General features: G+C 41.7%; 1 protein-coding gene and 1 pseudogene across 1 annotated transcript in view; one reads left to right on the forward strand and one right to left on the reverse strand.

Annotated features, from left to right (window-relative positions):
- The window catches only part of SLC25A24 (solute carrier family 25 member 24), a 45,691-nt gene extending 31,564 nt beyond the window's left edge, over nucleotides 1-14,127 (reverse strand). The window contains exon 1 of the mRNA XM_074370079.1: nucleotides 13,796-14,127. Coding sequence (XP_074226180.1) covers nucleotides 13,796-13,978 — 183 coding nt within the window. The 5' untranslated portion in view covers nucleotides 13,979-14,127. The remainder of the gene's footprint in view (nucleotides 1-13,795) is intronic.
- Nucleotides 14,128-14,245: 118 nt separating this feature from the next.
- Nucleotides 14,246-19,751, forward strand: part of LOC123614276 (small ribosomal subunit protein eS6-like) — a 45,628-nt pseudogene continuing 40,122 nt past the window's right edge.

Here is a 19,751-nt window from a genome sequence, read left to right on the forward strand (position 1 = left end):
TACATTCCAGTGATGCCAGGTTAGGTGAACATATTTTTTTTTAATCTTGTAATTTACCACACTAATAGAATAAAACAGAAGAGTCATATGATCACTTAAATAAATGCAGAAAAACATTTGATGAATTTAACATCATTTATGATGAAAAACTCTGAGCAAACTAGGAGTGGTGCTTCCTCAAACTGATAAAGGGTATTGTATCTACAAAGAATTCCGGCCTTTTTTGTTTAAACTAGTATGAGTAGGCTTCTCGTATCTGCAACCTAAAAACCCTTGATTCAAATGCTATCGATTCTTACTTACAGTTTTAAAAGAAAAAACATTCGCACTGTTGCTGAAAAATAATTATTGCTATTTAATTACATTTGCAAATTAGACTGAAGATGATTTTCACCTGAAAATTATTTCCTGATAACACATACATAATGCAAGGGAAAATGTCACAGAATTCTGGGGCCCCATTTATGTATTGGAGTTTCATCTAAGAAGTTTATATTTTGGTCAATGAAAATATCAGTAAACATGGGAATGTAGTTTGGTGTAGCTATTATGGAAAACAGTATGGAGATTCCTCAAAAGACTAAAAATAGACTTACCATATGATCCAGCAATCCCACTTCTGGGCACATATCCAGAGGGAACCTTAATTCAAAAAGATACATGCACCCCAAAGTCCATAGCAGCAGCACCATTTACAATAGCCAGGACATGGGAATAACTTGAATGTCTATCAACAGATGACTAGATAAAGAAGTTGTGGTATATTTATAAAATGCCATAAAAAAGAATAAAATAATGCCATTTGTAGCAACGTGGATGGACATGGAGATTGTCATTCTAAGTAAAATAAGCCAGAAAGAGAAAGAAAAATACCATATGATATTACTTATATGTGGAATCTAAAAAAAAAAAAAAAAAAAAGACAAATGAACTTATTTACAAAACAGAAACAGACTCATAGACATAGAAAACAAACTTATGGTTACTAGTGGGGGAAAGGGGTGGGAAGGGATAAATTGGGAGTTCAGGATTTGTAGATACTAACTAATATATATAAAATAGATAAACAACAAGTTCATATTGTACAGCATAGGGAACTATATTCAACATCTTATAGTAACTTATGGTGAAAAAGAATATGAAAACGAATATATGTATGTTCATGTATGACTGAAACATTATGCTATACACCAGAAATCGACACATTGTAAACTGACTATACTTCAACAAATAAATAAATAAATAAATGTGTGTGTGTGCGTGTGTGTGTGTGTGTATACACACACACACACACGCACACACACACACACAGAAAAAAAAAAAGGAAAGCAGGTGGGTGGAGGGGAAACCCTTAACCATTCTACAAATAACAGTTAAGCTTACATACAACTTGATAAGCAAAGGGCTGGTCTCTGTGATACTTTGTTTTCTCTAGACTGGACCTGCATGTCTTTTCAGTATAGACAAGCCAAGTTAAAATGTTTAGCTGGAGCATCAACGGCATGTTCACAATTATGTATCAAACCCAACACTTAACCTATATATTTTCATGCTGCAAATAAAAAAAGTGCAATAGTATAAAAAAAATCAGTAAACAACTATCATTTTAGAAATTACACGTTAAAGGACATCTCTAACCCTATCTTTGAACAGTTTGATTTTGATTTTTTTAAACCCATATCTCATTAGACTTTCTTACTTCTAGAGTTATAGTTGTCTAATGACTCTGACTTACAATAATATGAAAAACTAGGGTTTCCTTTTTGTATTTTCTTGTGTATTCCTCTGTGGAAGTAAAGACCAATCAAAGGAGAAAAGCAAAGGCTACTCACTCTGAGCTTAACAGAGGAAGGGAGTCAGCCCCTGTCACTTCCGTTTTGGCTCAAAGGCTGCAGAAGAGTGGGAAATCTTTATAGTGGAAAAAAGGAGTTTTCAGGTGTTCAGTGTTCCCTGAAATATGAGGTTCTATGTGGTTGGTGTAAAGCCTGAGATGCCTCTTCCCTGGTTTTGATATGTGAGTCCTCATAAGTCATAAAAAGCCTTTGCATGGCTCACACCATGTCTTACTGAAAATAAAAGACAGATTTGCAAAAATTTTATTTTGATAAAGAAGAAATGTGTTTCAAAGGACTGAACTTGTTTATGGCGTAGTCCAGAATTTCTTATGAGAGGTTAGTTTGTATTAAAGAAACAAATACAAGTCACACTTGAAAATCTAAGTACAAGAGTGACTTTAAAAAAGCATGAAGGACATTTAGCTTTAATAGGAAAAACAGTTTAAAAACCAAGTGAACGTTACAGAGATAATATTTTGGACTGGCCTAGTCCAGACAACAGTAATGATGTTACAAATGAGGAAACCAGGACACAGTGCTTAGCACACAGGATATGCCCAAAATACAACTGATCGATGACTCAGTGGACAATTAAAATAGACTCCCAAAGTTCACACAGCTAACAGAAAGTTTTACTAAATTTCAACATGACAGAACTCATCTGACAGTTTTCTGAGCATGAAGTGCCAATTATCTGAAATGAATTTGCCTGTTCTCAACTCTCTTGGATCTCCCAGTCTGCCTAGTTAAACAACCAAAGAGCAAAATGTAATTGGAAAGTAATAATTATAACTCAATAATTTCCAAACAGAAAATGACTTGGAAATACAGGGAGAGAAATACGCATGAGGCACTGCATACCAAGACGGAGCCCGTAATCTAGAATGCCGGGGACAAGGATTTGCAAAGGAAACAATGCCCAACAAGCTCGTTCTTCGGAAGTCTGATGATTAAGGCACGTCACGAGGAAGCATCAGCACTGGTGAAACCCCAAGAGTACAAGCCACTGAGACTGACTGCCATCCTTCCAGGGACTGAAATCAAAATACAATATTTGAGAATCTCCATCTACCACACAACTTCCAAAACACACATACAGTGATTGTTCCAGTTCCCCAAAGTGGGAAGGGAGCATCTTTGGCCTACATGCCCATCTAGGCTACTAACAACAGGAGAGGACACTGAACAAAGGGACTCTGAACATCTTGACAGCAATTTGAATTTGGAAGTTTCGTTAGATCCAGGGAGAAAACTGAGAAAAATGTCTGAGAGAGGTATTAGCTGTGTTGTTGCTCTTAACAGAATAACGGTGGTGACTGACCTGAATACTCTAGTTGGGTCCAGGTCAGGCTTGAAAAAGTGTAAATTTGGCCTTACTCCTACCTGCCCAAAGCTCCTCCAGAACTCCCAGCCCCAACATCTCTCTGACCACAGCCCTACTGAGGCCCACCTCCCCTTCGTCCTCCATGATCCCGACCAACTGCAGGCCTTCCTGTAGCTCAAGGATGTCCAGGGTCCCATCTTCATTCTGGTCCAGGAACCAAAAGATTTCTTCATAGAGGGTGTCCATCCGGGATGCCTCTGGCCGCAGAAGGGATCCGAGGGATCCACGCTGAGAGCCCCGTGAGTCTCCCGGAGGTGGGAGTGAGAGGGAGGAAGGGTATCTCTGCCCACCACGCGTTGAATTGGAAGAGACCTAAAGTAGCAGCCGCCCTTGCACTCTCAAAGCCAAAGCCCCTCCGCCAGGTGAAGCGTAGGAAGGGACAGCGCAAAGGGACGGCACGAAGCAACGGCTTCTGGGCAGAGAGGCCCGCGGCGGGCGCGCCCGGGAGCCGCGCGCGCGGGGCATGGCGGTGGCGGTGGGGGCGGGGTGGTGCTGGGGGCCAGGCCCGCGGCTGGAGGCCATGGAATTCCCGCCTCGCTCCCAAGTCAGCCGATCAGACCCCGAGGTTAGCAGCCACATCCAGGAGGAGCCTAGAGGGAGCGACTCACGCCTTTTCCGCGGAGGCTCCCAGAAAAACCTCTGCGCAGGTCTGTCTCTAAAGACAGACCTTCTTTTTAGAGAAAAGAGGGTAGGGGTGCGTTGAGACAGGGACTGTGGGGCCATAACGACTAGCGGCAGAGGCCCAACTTTTTGTTTAAGTTGTTTGGTCACACCTTTCTAAGAAATCTAAGGTTGAGGCACTTGGGTATTGCCGTGAAGGTTGGGAATCGAATGAAGATCTGCCTAAGTGGGCCTTTCCTTCTGTGGTCCCCTCCCCTCAGTTCCTTATCTTCACTGAGCATCTGCGGTGGCTCCAGAGCAAGGCTGCTGTAATGGAGAGGGTCCAGCTCCGTCCTTACCGATGCTGGCAGTGGGCAGAAGGCGAGTCAGCTGGGGTCCTGAGAGAAGTCAGGAGACGCTCGCAAACAACGTCTGTGGCTTCTTAATTGCCTCTTTCCAGAACCACGGAGAGCTCTGGCTTCCCTACACACACCCCTGGACCCTCATCCCGCTCCACCGTAAGTGTGGACATGTAGTTTCACAGTACAAATTCCACTTTTTACATAACTTATTTTTCTAAATATGGAGTATTCTTTAAAATTCATATGAAGTAACAAGAACTCTCATTGCTGGTGGGAATGCAAAATGGTACCCTCTGGAAGACAGCTGGGCAGTTTCTTACAAAACTAAACACACTTTTAGCATATAATCCAGCAACCCTACTCCTTGGTATCTATACAAACGCGTTGAAAACGTATGTCCATGTGAAAATCCGCACACAAATGTTTGTAGCAGCTTTATTCACAGTTGCCAAAATTGGAAGCAACCAAGATGCCCTTCAGTAGCTGAACGGGTAAATAAACTGTGGTCCATCCAGACAATGAAAACATTATTCTGTGCTAAGAAGAAATGAGCCATCAAGCCATGAAAAGACAGGGAGAAATCTTAATGAATATTACTAAGTGAAAGAAACCAATCTGAAAAGATTACATACTGTGTGATTCGAAATATATCACATTCTAGAAAAGGCAAAACTATAGAAACAATAAAAAAGATCAGTGGTTGCCACAGGGTTGGAGAAATGGGTGGAAGGATGAACAGGCAGAGCACAGTGGACTTTTAGGGCCGTGAAAATACCTTGCACGATACTATAAAAAGGGGTACATGTCACTATACAACTGCCCAAACCCACAGAATATAAAACACCAAGAGTGAACCCTAAGGTAAACTATGGACTTGGGGTGATATGTCAGTGCAGGTTCATCACTTGTAACAAACGTACCACTCGGTGCCAGATGTTGATTATGGGCGAGGCCGTGCATGGGTGGGGGGAGGCAGAATATGGGAAATCTCTGTAGCTTCCTCTTAATTTTGCTGTGAACCTAAAACTGCTCCAAAAAATAAATTTTCTTTCTAATTTGTAAAAAAAAAAAAAAAAAGAAAGAAGTCTAATGAAACCTTATCTGTCAGCTTTTGCTCTATTCACTCATCATGTCAAGTACCAACAACACAAAGAGGACCATCACATGTCCTTGAACTACCCGTGGGTGTCCCAGGAGGAGGTTGTGCCATGATCAGCCCCAAGTACTGCTGGAGGCTTCGTGACGAACATGGCTCCCCTGTGCTGCTGACCCAAGCAACAATGAATTCCCCCACAAAAGAGAACTTTACGGCCCGCAGGGAATGACCCTTCCCTGGGCGCTGCAGAGAATGCGAGTGGTCACAGAGAGTCATGGAGCACACACATCGGGGCAGGCCCAGGAGTCTACAGGATCAGGTGAAAAAGACAGAAGTCAGGCCAGACTTCTGAATAAAGAAAACAGACTGACAGCCTTTTATGGAACTGGTAGGAGGGAGCAAAACAGAGCTGATCATCTCATCTAGTAAAAAGGCAATTATTTTCATTGAGTAGCTTTTTCCACTTTTCAAAACTGTGTATTATTTGCTTATTAATTATCCCTCATCCACCCATCCAACACACAGACCTCCTACGGGGAAAGTTTTGAGAACACAGGTGAAGGGCTCTGTCTGCCTTGCTCATCACGATACCCCCAGTTCACTGAACAATGGCTGGCACTATTCCAAAGCATAAATTGAATGAATTTAATATTTGTACTAGCTATTGGGTAGCTCTTATCATTCCTAGTTTACATTTGAGGCTTCCAGGCATTAAATGGCTTACCCAAGGTTACAAGTATAATAAATGGTGAAAACACTTGAACCTTGGTCTAACTGATTCCACAGACCATAATAACCACTACACATACTACACCAGTTAACGTAGTAGACACAGTGGTCCACATTTCAGAGTGAGGCTTCAAACTTTCTCAACAAATCCTTTTGCTGTTTTCATAGATGCTGTAAGATACAGACATCTCAGTGGCCTCTATATAACACTTAATAAGATAAGATTTTGAACTCAGAGTAGTCAAAAGAAGCTGAGCAACACACACACAACATGTTATCTTGAGGAAGCTATTTATTTCCAAATGTCTTCACTGGAAGCTGATAAAGGAAATAATTCTGACTAAGCCAAGGTAAAATCATAAATGTGAGTTGATGCCTTAAACCAAGGGTAATAATCTACCAGGCAGACAATGAGTGACAACAATGCCAAGCAGAGAGAAGGAAATAAAGGGAGAAATGTATGTGGCTGTGGCCTGGTCAGGGGTGTAGAATGTTGGCAGGTTGGGAAGGAAACTAAAAGGCAGACTGCTACCAAGATGGAAAGGGTGTTTTGTGCCTTAGTAAGGAATTTTTTCTTTTTCTTTTTTTCTCATTTGCTCAGAAATAGAGTCTCAAAGAAAGGATAACATTGGATTTTAGAATATAAGTGAGGAGAAAACACAAAAGATTCAGGTGTTATATATTTTAAAACACTTGACATAAATGCAGTTGGAATTCTACTGTTTTTCTTATACCATAATATCTCTGTTACAATGCCTTAAAATGAATCTCTATGACTTTTACACCATACTTCCTTTAGTAATAAAGTTTCTGACAACTGAAATGCTGATGGAATCAATTCTCCTCATTAACAGAGGAATTATCTCATGGATAGAAACCCTGAAAAGAAATTCCATTCAAAGCAATAAACATTTGCTAAGCTACTGTTTTGTGTGTGACCTTATTCTATCTGTAGTTGTAAATACAAAATTTAAAGACACAGAATCAAAAAAAAATTCATAGAATATAAGAGTTAGGAGAGCCCTTAAATCAGGTTATCGAGTTCACCTACTCCTTGGACACTATCTAATCCTTCATCCTACACCTGATACCCAGGGGGACACAGGGTCTTCAAGGAGCTCACCATCTAGTACATGTGATAACACATTTTAAACGTTCTGAACATGAACGTTCACATCCGGTCACATGTGATCTTGATAAAAGCTCTGTCCAGGAGGTGGGGATGATATTTGCATTGTGAGACTAAGTAAAGTAAAGCAAGGGGTTAAACGTCTTCACCGAGGTCACGTGGTCAATTCACACCAAGTACAGAATTCTTTGATCCTGCTGCTTCCCTTCCGGCCCTTGGGAGCTCTTCTCGTTCTTAATCCTCTCAGCTGTAGAGTCCTATGCCTCTTATGATTCTAAGTCTCTCCTAAGAAAATTATAGGAGGAGTTTGTGCCTGTGAATATATGGCAAACAATTTAGATTTTAAATTGCCTACGATTTCCCAGACTAACAGAACACATCTATTAAATCAGTTAACTGTGAGCTTGGATTCAGGATACCTTCATTGCTATACAGTCTGTCCCCCTTTTCCCACCACTTGTTAATACAAGAGTTGCCACTAAAATGATGCCAAGATTTGAGAAGGAATAAAAAAAGAAATCTGTAAAATCCTATTGATCAAGATTCTCTTTTCCATTTTATTGCCTTAATTCTAAAACCTGATTTTTGTTTTTTTGGTCCTATACTATTCCAAAGTCCTCCAAGCCTAAACTGAATGAAAATAAGCACACTTCCCGCTAAAACTAGTGACTCTTCACCACGTTTATCTTTCTGATTTTCATTTCAGTAAATTAAAATACAGACGATTTCTTTTACTTTTTGATGCCCTGAAATTTTTTCCCACAGAGTACCTCAAATGACATCCAAACATTGGGACTGTCTTTTCCAATGTTCCAATGTGGCCTTTGATGAAAAACAAAGAAGAGGAGGAGGGTGGCAGTGGCAAAGGAGAAGGAGTAAAAATGGAAAATACTCTAAAAAGCAGATAGGATTGCTGGATTCTTCAGGGAAAATTAGTAATAGCAACTGTATTTCCTTGTTCGCCACAGTACCTTCGCCTCTTAGTTCCATATACTCACATTCCCGAGTCCTAGGAGAGCTTAATGTGAATTTTGTCTCTTCTAAAACACTAATTTCACAATGGAGATTTGAAAACACGTGGAAAAGAGAGGTCATTCACATCAGAAGAAACCACAGCAAGTTCACTTCCAGCTAGTTCTCAATCTTGTCTCAGGACTTGCCCTGAAGTCCTCTGCCTTCCCTGGATAGTGCTGGAACACTTAGAAGTGTTAGTTACTGCATTCCTTTGCTATTATATTCCTTACGCCTGTTTTCTACATTCTACTCTTATATTCCATATTCTTTCCATCTAAGACCTCAAGGAACTTCAATAGAAATTTGCTTTCTTCTAATGCTGAATTCATACAAAAGCCTGGCAACACGGAGAAGAGATCGAGTCAGATGGAAATTTTGAGAGATTTCACTTCAAACTGAGCACTTGTTTTAGATACAAATTATCTTGAAACCTTCCCCTTGAAGAGTCATCCCGTAGTTCTCATTTCTGGATTCTCAAGTGGATAATCTCACCGATCACTGACATTATGCAAAGCCTTGACCTATGCCTCTGAAACCTTCCCCCATAAAGACTGACCACGTAATCCTAACTCCAAGTATTTGGCTGGCTACTGTTTCCCAGGCTTGACTCAACACTCTCTCTACCTCCATCTGTTTTCTGCACAGCCACCAGAGTCATCTTCCTAAACCGTAAGTCTGCCTGTGTCCCCTCTTGCTTAAAACCTCCCAAGTGCTCCCATCACTCATATAATAAAACTCCAAACCACCCAGCAGGCCCACAGTGCCTTTCATGATTTGGCCTTGCCTGGCCCAAGAAGACCAACTGGTCCCTCGGTGGAAAGTCAGTTATACTGGGTGCCTCCTGTCCTGGAAGGGGCACTGCTCTTCCTCAAAGGAAGGTAAAGGTTTCCTCCTGCCCACAAAGGCTCAGACAGCAATACTATCTGGGGGCTTACAGAATGTCTAATTCACAGGCATGAAATCCCCACGTAACACGGCCTCTGACTGGGGATCCCTTCACGGTAGGAGAGGTGTGGGAGTGGGCCCATGGCCAAGGGATCCACGGCCCACATCACACAGCACGCCATCCTGAAGCAGCCAATCTCACAGAATGCTGGAAAGGCCGACTGAAAGCACAGCTGAAGCACCGCCTACGGGACAGTATCTGGCAAAGATGGGTTACTGCCCTTCAGGATGCGGTATGTGTGCTCAGAGACCTCTACCACGTGGCTCTGTGCCCACAAAAGGAAGGACAGTGAGTCCAGGAACCAAGAGGTAGAAGCAGGAGCAGTCCCACTTACTGTCACTCCCGGTGACTCACTGGGGGACTTCGGCTTTCTGTCCCCACAGCTCTGGGCTCTGCAGGGTTAGTTTCTGGTCCTCAGACAGGATATACTCTTGCCAGGGAACACAGCAAGGGTCCCACTGAACTATAAGCTACATCTGCACCTGCACCTTTGGACCAGCTCGTGTCCAGGGACCAACAAGCAAGAAAAGAAGTCTTCTTCTTAGTAGGTGTAAATTGGCCCCAGTCAGTAGGAGGTGGGGCTGCTTCTACCCCACAGAGACAGAGAGGAATATTTATGGAACTCAGATGATTCACATGGACACCAGGGCTGCCTGGTACCCCCTTGTCCAGTTCTAACTGGGAAGGGGCGCACGCAGCATCACTGGCCTGAGAAGCTCAGACCCTGCCGGAAGGAAGGTCTGGGTCATGTCACCAGCTAAGTCACAAAGAGATTCCAGCTGAGTGTGAGCAGAATTTAAAACGGACAGTCAAGAAGGGAAATAGATCATGAGTACCAGCTGTGACCAACTGAAACAATGGGACTGAAGCACTGCCCTCTCTGAGGACGAGAGGCTGAGAACAATGAGGGAGCACTTCTCAAACCTGTGCCAAGAGCAGACCTGTGTGGGCCAAGGAGTGGCCGGTGGAGGCCACGTCACATAGCCCCACAAGGGAACGTGCTGTGGGGGCAGAGGTGACTGCCAGCCTACCTGCCACACCTCTGGACCTCTGGACCCGCTGCAGCACTCACACCAAGGCCACGCTGGTCACACTGCTCCAACCAATGTCTAGCACAGCAGGGTGCCAGGCCTGGGTGGCCCCCGCAGGACCCCCCTAATGGATAGCTTTCCTCAGTGAGTCCCCATTGGCCTAGCTGAGACTTTCCAAGAATATGCTTTGGTCTGAAGTTCTTCCTAAGTCTCCTTCTTTCTTGCACTCTTCTACCAGGGGTTAAACTTGCATTGTGGTCTGAAGATCACCTTGCCTCTCTCCTGTTTCCTCTCCCGTACCCTTCTCTTGCACATCCAATCCCATCCTGGTTTCTCCTAAGAGGAACAGAACAGACACAGTTCACACCAGGAGTGGTCTAAGACAAGAGGCGGGGACATGGGGTTTGGGAACTGGCTCAATCACTGCCCAGCAGGCAAAGAGCCCTGAGTGGAACATGGGGCAAGGACAATGCCCTGCACAAGTTGGGAGACCAGTATCGACGGCTGCCCAGTGATGACCTGGGAAAATAACTGGTTTGCAGAGAACGCTCCGGCTGCTGCAGTATCCAGCCGTGTGGAATGTGGGGGGTCCGTGCTGTAAGGATAGGTAAGAAAGTATAATAATAGGAGGAGGAGCTCCCCAGGGAGATACAACAGCGCAGAATCTGAATACACCGGTAGTGCAGTCCACTATGCAGCCTATTTTTTAAAATATAAAAGGGAAAAGTTGACAGAATTATAAAGAGAAGTTGACAAATCTATAATCACAAAGAGCATTCTGACATTGCTCTTTCAATAGTGATTGTCGGAACAGTATTAGATAATTTAAAGGCTAACAGTTAATTGATTGCTCATAAGGTACTTATTCTAAGTACTTTACATATTTTAATTCACTTATCCTTCACAATAACCCTAGGAGGTAAGTACTAATGTTACCTCTGTTACAGGCGAGGAAACTGAAGCTAGAGAAATTTTTTTTTGAATTGCCTGAAGTTAACTAGTAAGTAGCAGAACCAAGGTTTAAACCCAGGTAGTTTGACTAGATTTTTCGTATTTTCTAATAAGCCCAACTATGCATGTAAAAAGTTATCTATCTGGCAAAACTACGGAAACAACAGAAAGATCAGTGGTTGCGGGGTGGAAGTGAATAGGCAGAGCACAGACGATTTTTAGGGCAGTAAAAATACTCTCTATGATAATGATGGATGCATGTCATTACACATTCATCTAGACCCACGGAACACACAACACCTAGAGTGAACACTAAGGTAAACCACAGACTCAGAGTAATAATGATGTGTCAGTGTAGGTTCACCCTTGGTAAAAACTGTGCCATTCTGGTGAGTGATGTTGACAATGCGAGAGGCTGTGTATGTGATGTCTAGGAGTAGAGGGTTTACGGAAAATCTCTGTATCTTCCTCTCAGTTTTGCTGTAAACCAGAAACTGCTGTAAAAAAAATCAGTTGTATATATATATTTTATTTTATACAGCATTTCTAGGTACCTTGCAAGAGGAGAATTTTTGGATTTCTTTTCCTCTATATGCTGGAAATAAAAGCCCTAACAACTGCTTTACAATTAATTTTTTTTCAATTATTTTAGGTGAGCAACTGCCTTGTTTAGGATATTTCAAATCACAGCCTTAAATCTTTGTGTCACTGTGCTTAGATCTCTCAGACATGATCCTCCAGAGGTGTGGTCTCAGTAGAGGGCACAGTCGATTAAAAATAATACTTTTTGAAATTATAGCAGTAGTGATATGTAAGACAAAGGACCTACACACAGTAGGGTGTGATCAAGCCTTCTATAGGTGGTCCAGAAAAGCTCACCCCAGAGAAAGTGACATTTATCCAAAAACAACAACAAAAGCCTCTATTTTTTTTCTAATCATAAAAATAATAATGTGTGATCATTTTTAAAAATTGCAATACAAAAATTGTGAAGAAAAAAGTTAAAAGGTAATTAGGTAACCATTATTAACCTTTTATTGAAGAATGTACCTGTCCAAAAAGAGTGCTGGGAATAGTTAATAATATCTGACATGAGCACAGAGAGTAGTATTATGTGTGTATATATGTATGTATAAAATATATTTTATGTATATGTATAAAATACATATATTATGTATGTGATAAATATATGCCATCCTGTTCTATACGTTTGCAGACACACACTTTAATACAACTTATTTTATAATTTGTCCTTATATAAGTTTTGGAAAACTAAAGACTTTCATTCTTGATTTTGAGTTCTTCTCTCTTTCTTAATGAATCTTGCCAGAGGTTCATCTATTTTATTCATATTGTCAAAGAACCAACCAAAAAAGCATCTATATTTGGAAATTTACAGCACACATTTAAACAATTCATTGATCAAAGGTGAAATTATATTAGAAAAGAATTGTAACTAAACTACAACAAAACTACAAACATGCAGCTAAAGAAGTGGCTGAAGGGATACTGCAGCTCAAAATTAATGAAACAAACATTCCACTCAAGAAATTAGAAAAGGGGCAAATGAGTAAACCCAAAGAAAGTAAAGGAAAGTGAATGGAAGAACATTTCAAAACCAGAGACAATCAGCAAAAAGTACTAAAGGCTGCTTCTTTCAATGTGTGAATAAAATAAAGACTGAAGGAAGGAAAAAGATTGGTAAGAAAAAAAAAAAAGGTTTGGGAAGATTGAAGGGCGGGGGCGGAGGAAATGTCAGGAATGAAACAGAGAATATAACTACAGTGCCCGAACTTTCTAAAAATCATAAGCGAATGAGTATTTTAAGCCTTAGACAAAATGGGCAGTTTCCTAAAAGTTGTAAATTACTAAATCTGACTCAAGAAGAAACGGTAACCTGAAGAGACCTGTTACTCCTAAAGACACTGAATGAGTAGCTTAAAATATAACTACTATAAAACAGTTGTTGGCTCTTACAGTTGAATCACTTTCCCTCTTGGGATAAGGAATGCCAAAGTGTCCTCTCACGTTTCACTGGAGTTGGAGAGGTTCCAAGTATCTCCACCCTTCTGATAGGAGCTGGACTTCAGGGACAAAATGACTCAGAGGAGCTGAAATTGCTCAGAGATGATAGGCCAACACTTCAGGTCAACTTATGTGCTTAGGGCATTAACAGTGTCTTAAACAATGGAATGTCGCCTCTCCTCAACGGGAAGTTGGGGGAGAGGTACGACTGATTTTCAAGAAGTTCTGAAGCAGCAGACAAAACTACGGGGTGTAACAAAGTAATTTCGAAGAGGTACAAACCGTGAGCCTTTTTACAGAACTTGGGGCCCACTGAAGTGTGAGAGCTCAAAATCTTGGTTAAATGTTTGCAAAGATTGAGACCCAAGAGAAAAAAAAAATGGTTAAATTTTTTTTTGCAAAGGCGTAAAAAGGCCTGGGATGCCTTCAGACCAAACTATCGTGCTATAGGATTTTAAATTGTTACAGTGAGCCAGAGTGTTCACGGCACTAATTTTTCTGGAAAATCACCAGTAACCTCTCAGATCCTGACGCGCATCCGTTCCGGGGTACCGGGCCGCGGTCCCCATTCCCGAGCTTCGGAACCCATTCTCCCTCTGGAAGCCACAGTTCCAGCTTCCGCCCTCGGTCCTGGCTGCGCCCAGAGACCCCGCAGCGCCCCCGGCCCGCCGGCCACGCCCCGCAGCGACCCACCTCCTCCGCGTCCCGGCCCAGGGGGATGCCCAGGCTCTTGAGCCCCTCCTGCAGCTCGCGGATGTCCACCACGCCATCCCCGTTGCGGTCCAACTTCTGGAAGAGCGTCTCGTAGCGCGTCGGCGGCTCGGCGTCCTGGCAGGCAGCCGCGGGAAGCACAAAGCCCCGCAGCCAGCGCAGCATGCTTCCGGAGGCGCGGGGCGGCTCAGCCGCGGGAGGGCACGGGGGTCCGAGGGCTGCCCGGCGCGAGGAGGACCAGCGCGAGGCGCCGGCCTGGCTGCTGGGGCCCGCGGCGCGCAGGCTGAGGAGCCGAGACCCCACCCGAGCCGGCTCGGCGCGCAAGGAGTGGCCGCGCCCGCGGCTGCTGGGGGAGGAGCCCGCCCCGCGCCGGCCTCCTGGGGAGGCTCGGGGGGCGGGCCTGGCGCTGCCCGGGCCCGGCAGGAAGTGGCAGGGCTTCGGGGTGGGGCCCGGGAGGGACTGTGGGACCTGCGGAGCGAGTTCTGCTCGGTTCCAAGTGGAGCTATCTCGCACCAGGAGTGCGGTACGAGAAGCGAGCTCCCCACCCCCTCGCCCCGCATTAGCGTATGAAGGGTTCGGGGGTGTAGGGCGGGGAAGGGGGAGGAGCAGTTTGAAGCTCAGGTTACTTAAATTCAAGCCCCTCTCCCTTCCGGCTTGCAGCCTCGGCGAACTGCCCGGAGAGTGTTCTCTCTGCTTGGAAATTGAGCTTTGTCGGGCTTTGCCTCAAAGAGATCTCACTTTCTCGTGTAACTCCTACACGCTAGACACTGCACATCTCTAGGCCTGTTTTCCACTCACGAAAATGAGACACTTGGGTGGCCGCACACTTGGGATGGGAATTCAGCTTTAGGAAGTAGAGGAGTGAAATTTGAAAACACTTTAAAAAACAAAAAGCAACACCTAAAACTAATACAGTGTTATACGTCAATTATACAGCTCAGTAAACCCGGGCGGAGATGGGGGCGGGGAGGAGACGCAAGGGTTTTTGCAGAAAAGATCAACGCTCGTTCAGGGGGGCAGCGGTAAAAACAGGGGCTACTTTGCTCTACAGCTTAGTGTGATCTGCCCTTGATAAACCTTAGGGCGCATCTGCCATCAGCACTTAACAGAAAAACCTCAGGCCCCCTCCCTCTCACGATGGATGCAGTTACAAGGCTTGGGGATTATTGCCAAGGTAAGGCAGAACTTCTTACTGTGTCACATGGGATAAGGGAAGGACCACTGGACTGGGAAAACACCGGGCAAGGTCCTAATCCTTCAGCAGGGTAAACTCAGAGATGTGGCATAGCCTCCCTGGGTAGCTTCTCCTCAGTAAAAAGAGTAGGAATATGCGCCTCCTAACAGCCAGGTCATGTACTGTGTATGAAAGATCTTAGTGATTTGAAGTGCCAATCAGATGAGACACTGTGATAATTCTCTGTTCATCCACAGCTGCTTATAGAAACTACCACTGTATCCCTAACATCTGCGGAGAAACAACGCTGTACTTGTAAGTAAGGATCTCCCCACATCTTCTAAATCACTAAACAAAGACTAGTTTCAACAAAATCTAGGAACTCAGACCTTGGGTTTACCTCTCTTCCTACTGTTTTATATATTTAAGACATATGCAGATGTAGAGTTTGTAAGCTGAGGACTGCCTGTTTAGTAAAATCATCTTGAAACTAATTTATTTGCTTATTTTACTTCCAATTTCCAGTTTTGTTAAGAATTTGTCTCTTCCTTTGGAAAGGCCTTCAAATGTCGTCAAAGTTTCTATCTGTCCTTAAAAACCTCTTTTAATCCCTATTGTGGATACTCTGTACTTGGAGAGGCTGCTTGAAATGGTCGTCTCAGACTTGTGTTATTTTCTTCTCCTCACCCTCCCTCTGCTGCCCCTCTTCCTCTGTCTTCTTTTTCTCCTCCTCTTCATTTCTTTACTTTTTAAAAAAGTAAATAGAGAAATTACCTATCAAAATTTTGACTGAGAAGACTTATGTTCACATAAAAGCTTGCACCAGAATGCTTATAGCAGTTTTCTTCATAATTGCCAAAACCCAGAAATAAGCAAAATGTTCTTAAATGGGTGAATGGATAAGCAACTTGTATTGCATTCATATAATGGAATACTACTCAGCAATAAAAAGGAATGAACTGCTGATGCATGCAACAATACATTATATGACATTCTGGAAAAGGCAAAACTATAGAGACAGAAAACAGATCAGTGGTTACCAAGGGCTGAGGAGCAGGGGATGTTGACTATATAAGAGCACAAGGGAGCTTTTGGGGGTGATGGAAGTGTTCTATGTTTTGATTCTGCAACTGTATGAGTTTGTTAAAATGCACAGCGCTATGCACTAAAAAGGTTTAATTTTACTCTGTGGAAATTATACCTCAATACATGACTTTAATTAATATCTGACTTAAACATGAGTAAAGTGGAATAAGAATTCTTAGCTCAAAAGATCACTGTGAAAATCAAAATAGCTTATGAAGGACATAAACTTCAAGCCTTGTTACACATAAGTGTGGCTGCAGATGAGCAGCATCAGTATCACTTGGGAGCTTGTTAGGAATACATCTCAGGCCCCTCTCAGGCCTCCTAAATAAGAGTCACACTGACACAAGAGTCCCAGGTAATCTGTCAAACGTTAATGTTTGAGAAGCTCTGCTAGTATAAAGTAATCCTACCAAAGTGTAGTTTGCACACTGATGCCAGACTGCAAGCTGTTACCTGTTCACAACAAGGTAAATCAGAGATTAAAAAGAAGCATTTAGAAACTTAACAGCTGTTTGATAGAGTAATCTCCTGTTTGTTGAATCTAGTAAAAACTCAAGGCTTGTCTGTTTTATTTGAATTTTCTAATAATTTGTTTTCACTTTGTTTTTAAAAAAGAAAAGTATCCATCTGCAATGAATTAAGAAAACACTGTTACCATACCAAATAAAGGCATAATTAACAATAACACCTTCCTGCATGAGAAAAGAAAATGTTACACAGACATTTAAACATCTGCATCCCTACCCACTTGTATGTTGTTAATTCCCAAAGCCCAGTGGTTCCTCTAGAGGCCAAGAGTAGAAACCCTGAACTCATTCACTTCCTTAACCCAATTCATTTCTGTGGTCAGAAGTCTGGGGTTCAGCTTGCTTCCATTTTTCCCAGCATCTAGTCTTCTCAAGCACTACTGTTTTCCATTGGAACAACCTTTGAACTTAATCCATTTTATCTGTTTTGGTCATTGAAGACCTCTTTCAACACCTACTTTGAATACCTTAAAGTTAAGGTGATCTGCTTAAATAATCATCCTAGATTATCATAGTTTTAGCTGGTAAACACTTTACCTTTTTAATCTACTGGACAACTTAGTTATTGGTTGGTTGCTAATAAGACCAGTCTCAGCTTGTTCACAAGGACCTAGTCGAATTTCAAAATCCTGGTCTTTGCTGTCTCAAATCTAAGTGATCACAAAGTGGACTTTCTAAGAGAGTTTGATTGGCTCAGTGTAAAGCCATTACCATCACTGGAAAGATAATTTTATCATACAGTGAGTTTCAAATGTGAATGTTCTAGTAGTCTTTAGGGAGACAATAATCATCTTAAGAGTTGACTCATTTATCACATTAAGATAAGTGGATATTCTCCCCAGATTTTCCAAGTCATTTAGGAGACAGAATTCCAGATAAGAAGGTGAATTCTGTCTCTTGTTCAGCCTATCCACTATTCCCAACCCTCCCAAAAACAAATGCAGACCACTCTCAATCATAAAAACATGGCACTTAATTACAGGAAAACTGCCACTATTAATAAATCATATAAACAATCCCCATTTCAAAAGAGTTGTGTCAAATTCAAACTGGCTTCAAAAACCACATACCTCATTACTTTGAAAATACCTATGTAAGAGACTATGTTCAGATCATTTCAGTTTGTGAATGTTTATGTAAATTTTGCTCTGAATACTGATAGATTTCAAATGAAAACAAAAATTTCACATCTATTGAAGAATCAATAATCACAAAATTTGGATCCATATTCTATACTTACATACTTACATTTTTGTATGTAAAGCCTCTCCCTCCCTTCCTCCCTCCATCACTTCCTTCTGGAATCACTAGTTAAAAGCCATTAGCAGGCTTGAGGAAAGCTGCCCAGAAAGGGTCAAAGCTCAAGGAAAGAAGGTAGCTGAGCAGGGCAGCAGCCTAAAGGCTGGAAGATTGGTTACACGCAAGTAGATCATGCATATAATAAATGTACTGAGGATAAGGAGAGCTAGGCTTCTTACTGTCAGATAAATGAGCTACACATATGCAGAGACGAAAGCTAGAATGAACCCTACAGTGTTGGATTTGAATTAGTGGCATTGGTGTGAATTTACAGTTTTAAATATTTTTAGATATAGAAATACAAAGGGGTCTCCGTATACTCATGGAGCATACACTGTAGTCAGGGGAGACAAAATAGTATAATCATACCTCCAGGGTATGATTAACATAATCATAATAACGTAACCACAATAAATTTGGGTCATATAAGTAATGAAACTAAGAATCTACAAAACAAAAATTTGCTCCTCTAGCATTTATTTGAACAGTTTCCCTGTGCAGACAGAAATTTCAGGTGCACATTTCCATTTTAAAGTGTTCATCACTCATATTTAAAATGGAACTTTTTGCCTTTTTTTTTTATCTTTCATACCTTTTTGCTCTATATACTCAAAAACTAAATGTCTTTTACATTGTTTCCTTGTATCTTCATAATACCTTCAAATTCATGATTACTTGTTTCTTTGTAGTAATGTGACTGTACTTGTATCAAATAGTTTGAGAGCAATTCAATTTGCAGAAAGTCCAACTTTTTAGTACATATTCAAAGTGTTATTTTCCTTTTGAAGGAAAAGCAAGCACTGTTGGTAAAATGGCCACAATGTAATGTTGCCACCAACTCGGTAGAGGGTGCTGTAACTTAAAGATGGAGAATAGCTTTGAGATAAACAGTAAAAGCAGAGGGGAATGCAGGCAGATCAAAGGAAAGAAGGAAGATTAGTGCATCTTTATGTTTTTAGTCATCAGTATAGTTATGGATCCTTAAAATGCACTAACAAAATATACAGAACTAAAATATTATTTAAAACCTGGGTATAACACAACATTTTTTTTCTTTTTAAAAAATATTCTCTGTCCATATTCATTTACTATGTACTTCAATAAAACTACAGTAAATCAACAGAAAATGTAATATATTTTAAAAGTATTTTATATTGCAAAAAGAATACTACATCAGCATCTTCCATCAATTACAAACTCAAAAGTTTTATCTGGAGTCAGGAATTTTATAATCTCTGTGAATGATTTCTCAGTGATTCGGTCATCTATTTAAGCCCTGAAGAATATAACTTTGTGCTACAAGAAAAAAAAAAGAGGCAGGCAATGGTTGAATTTTGTTTTATAATCCTTTAAACCTTCTGTTGTCAAAATGTAACACTTTTTAAAGTTGTTATAGTGTTGAACTTCATTATTATTGTTGATTTTAATTAACCCTCCCTTTTAATGTCTTCAAGTATCTCCTAGATGTTGACTCTGTATAAGGCATTATGTTACGTGTATATATAGTAAATCCGTAGTCATATTGAATCCTAACTTTTATACTTTCTATTTCCTAAAAAATATTTTAAGAAATTTAGTAGGCCACAAAGAGATAGTGTTTGGAGAGTCCAACTGCCAGAAACCCAATCTGAGCTAACTTCTGCAAGAAGAGAAGGACCATAGCTGGAATGCAGGTGAAACAAGAACCATGAAGGGGAACAGCCTCATGATTCTGTATCTTATGTCTCTGCTCCTGCCTGTCCTGCTTCCACCTTCTCCCACAATGCAGATCAGTTTTCTTCACATAGGAGGAAACATGGTCATAACTGCTCCCAGTTTTCTATCTCACTACCTCAGGTACCGGAGACAG

Source organism: Camelus bactrianus, chromosome 9, assembly GCF_048773025.1.
Source record: "Camelus bactrianus isolate YW-2024 breed Bactrian camel chromosome 9, ASM4877302v1, whole genome shotgun sequence".
In the NCBI taxonomy this organism is placed as follows: domain Eukaryota; kingdom Metazoa; phylum Chordata; class Mammalia; order Artiodactyla; family Camelidae; genus Camelus; species Camelus bactrianus.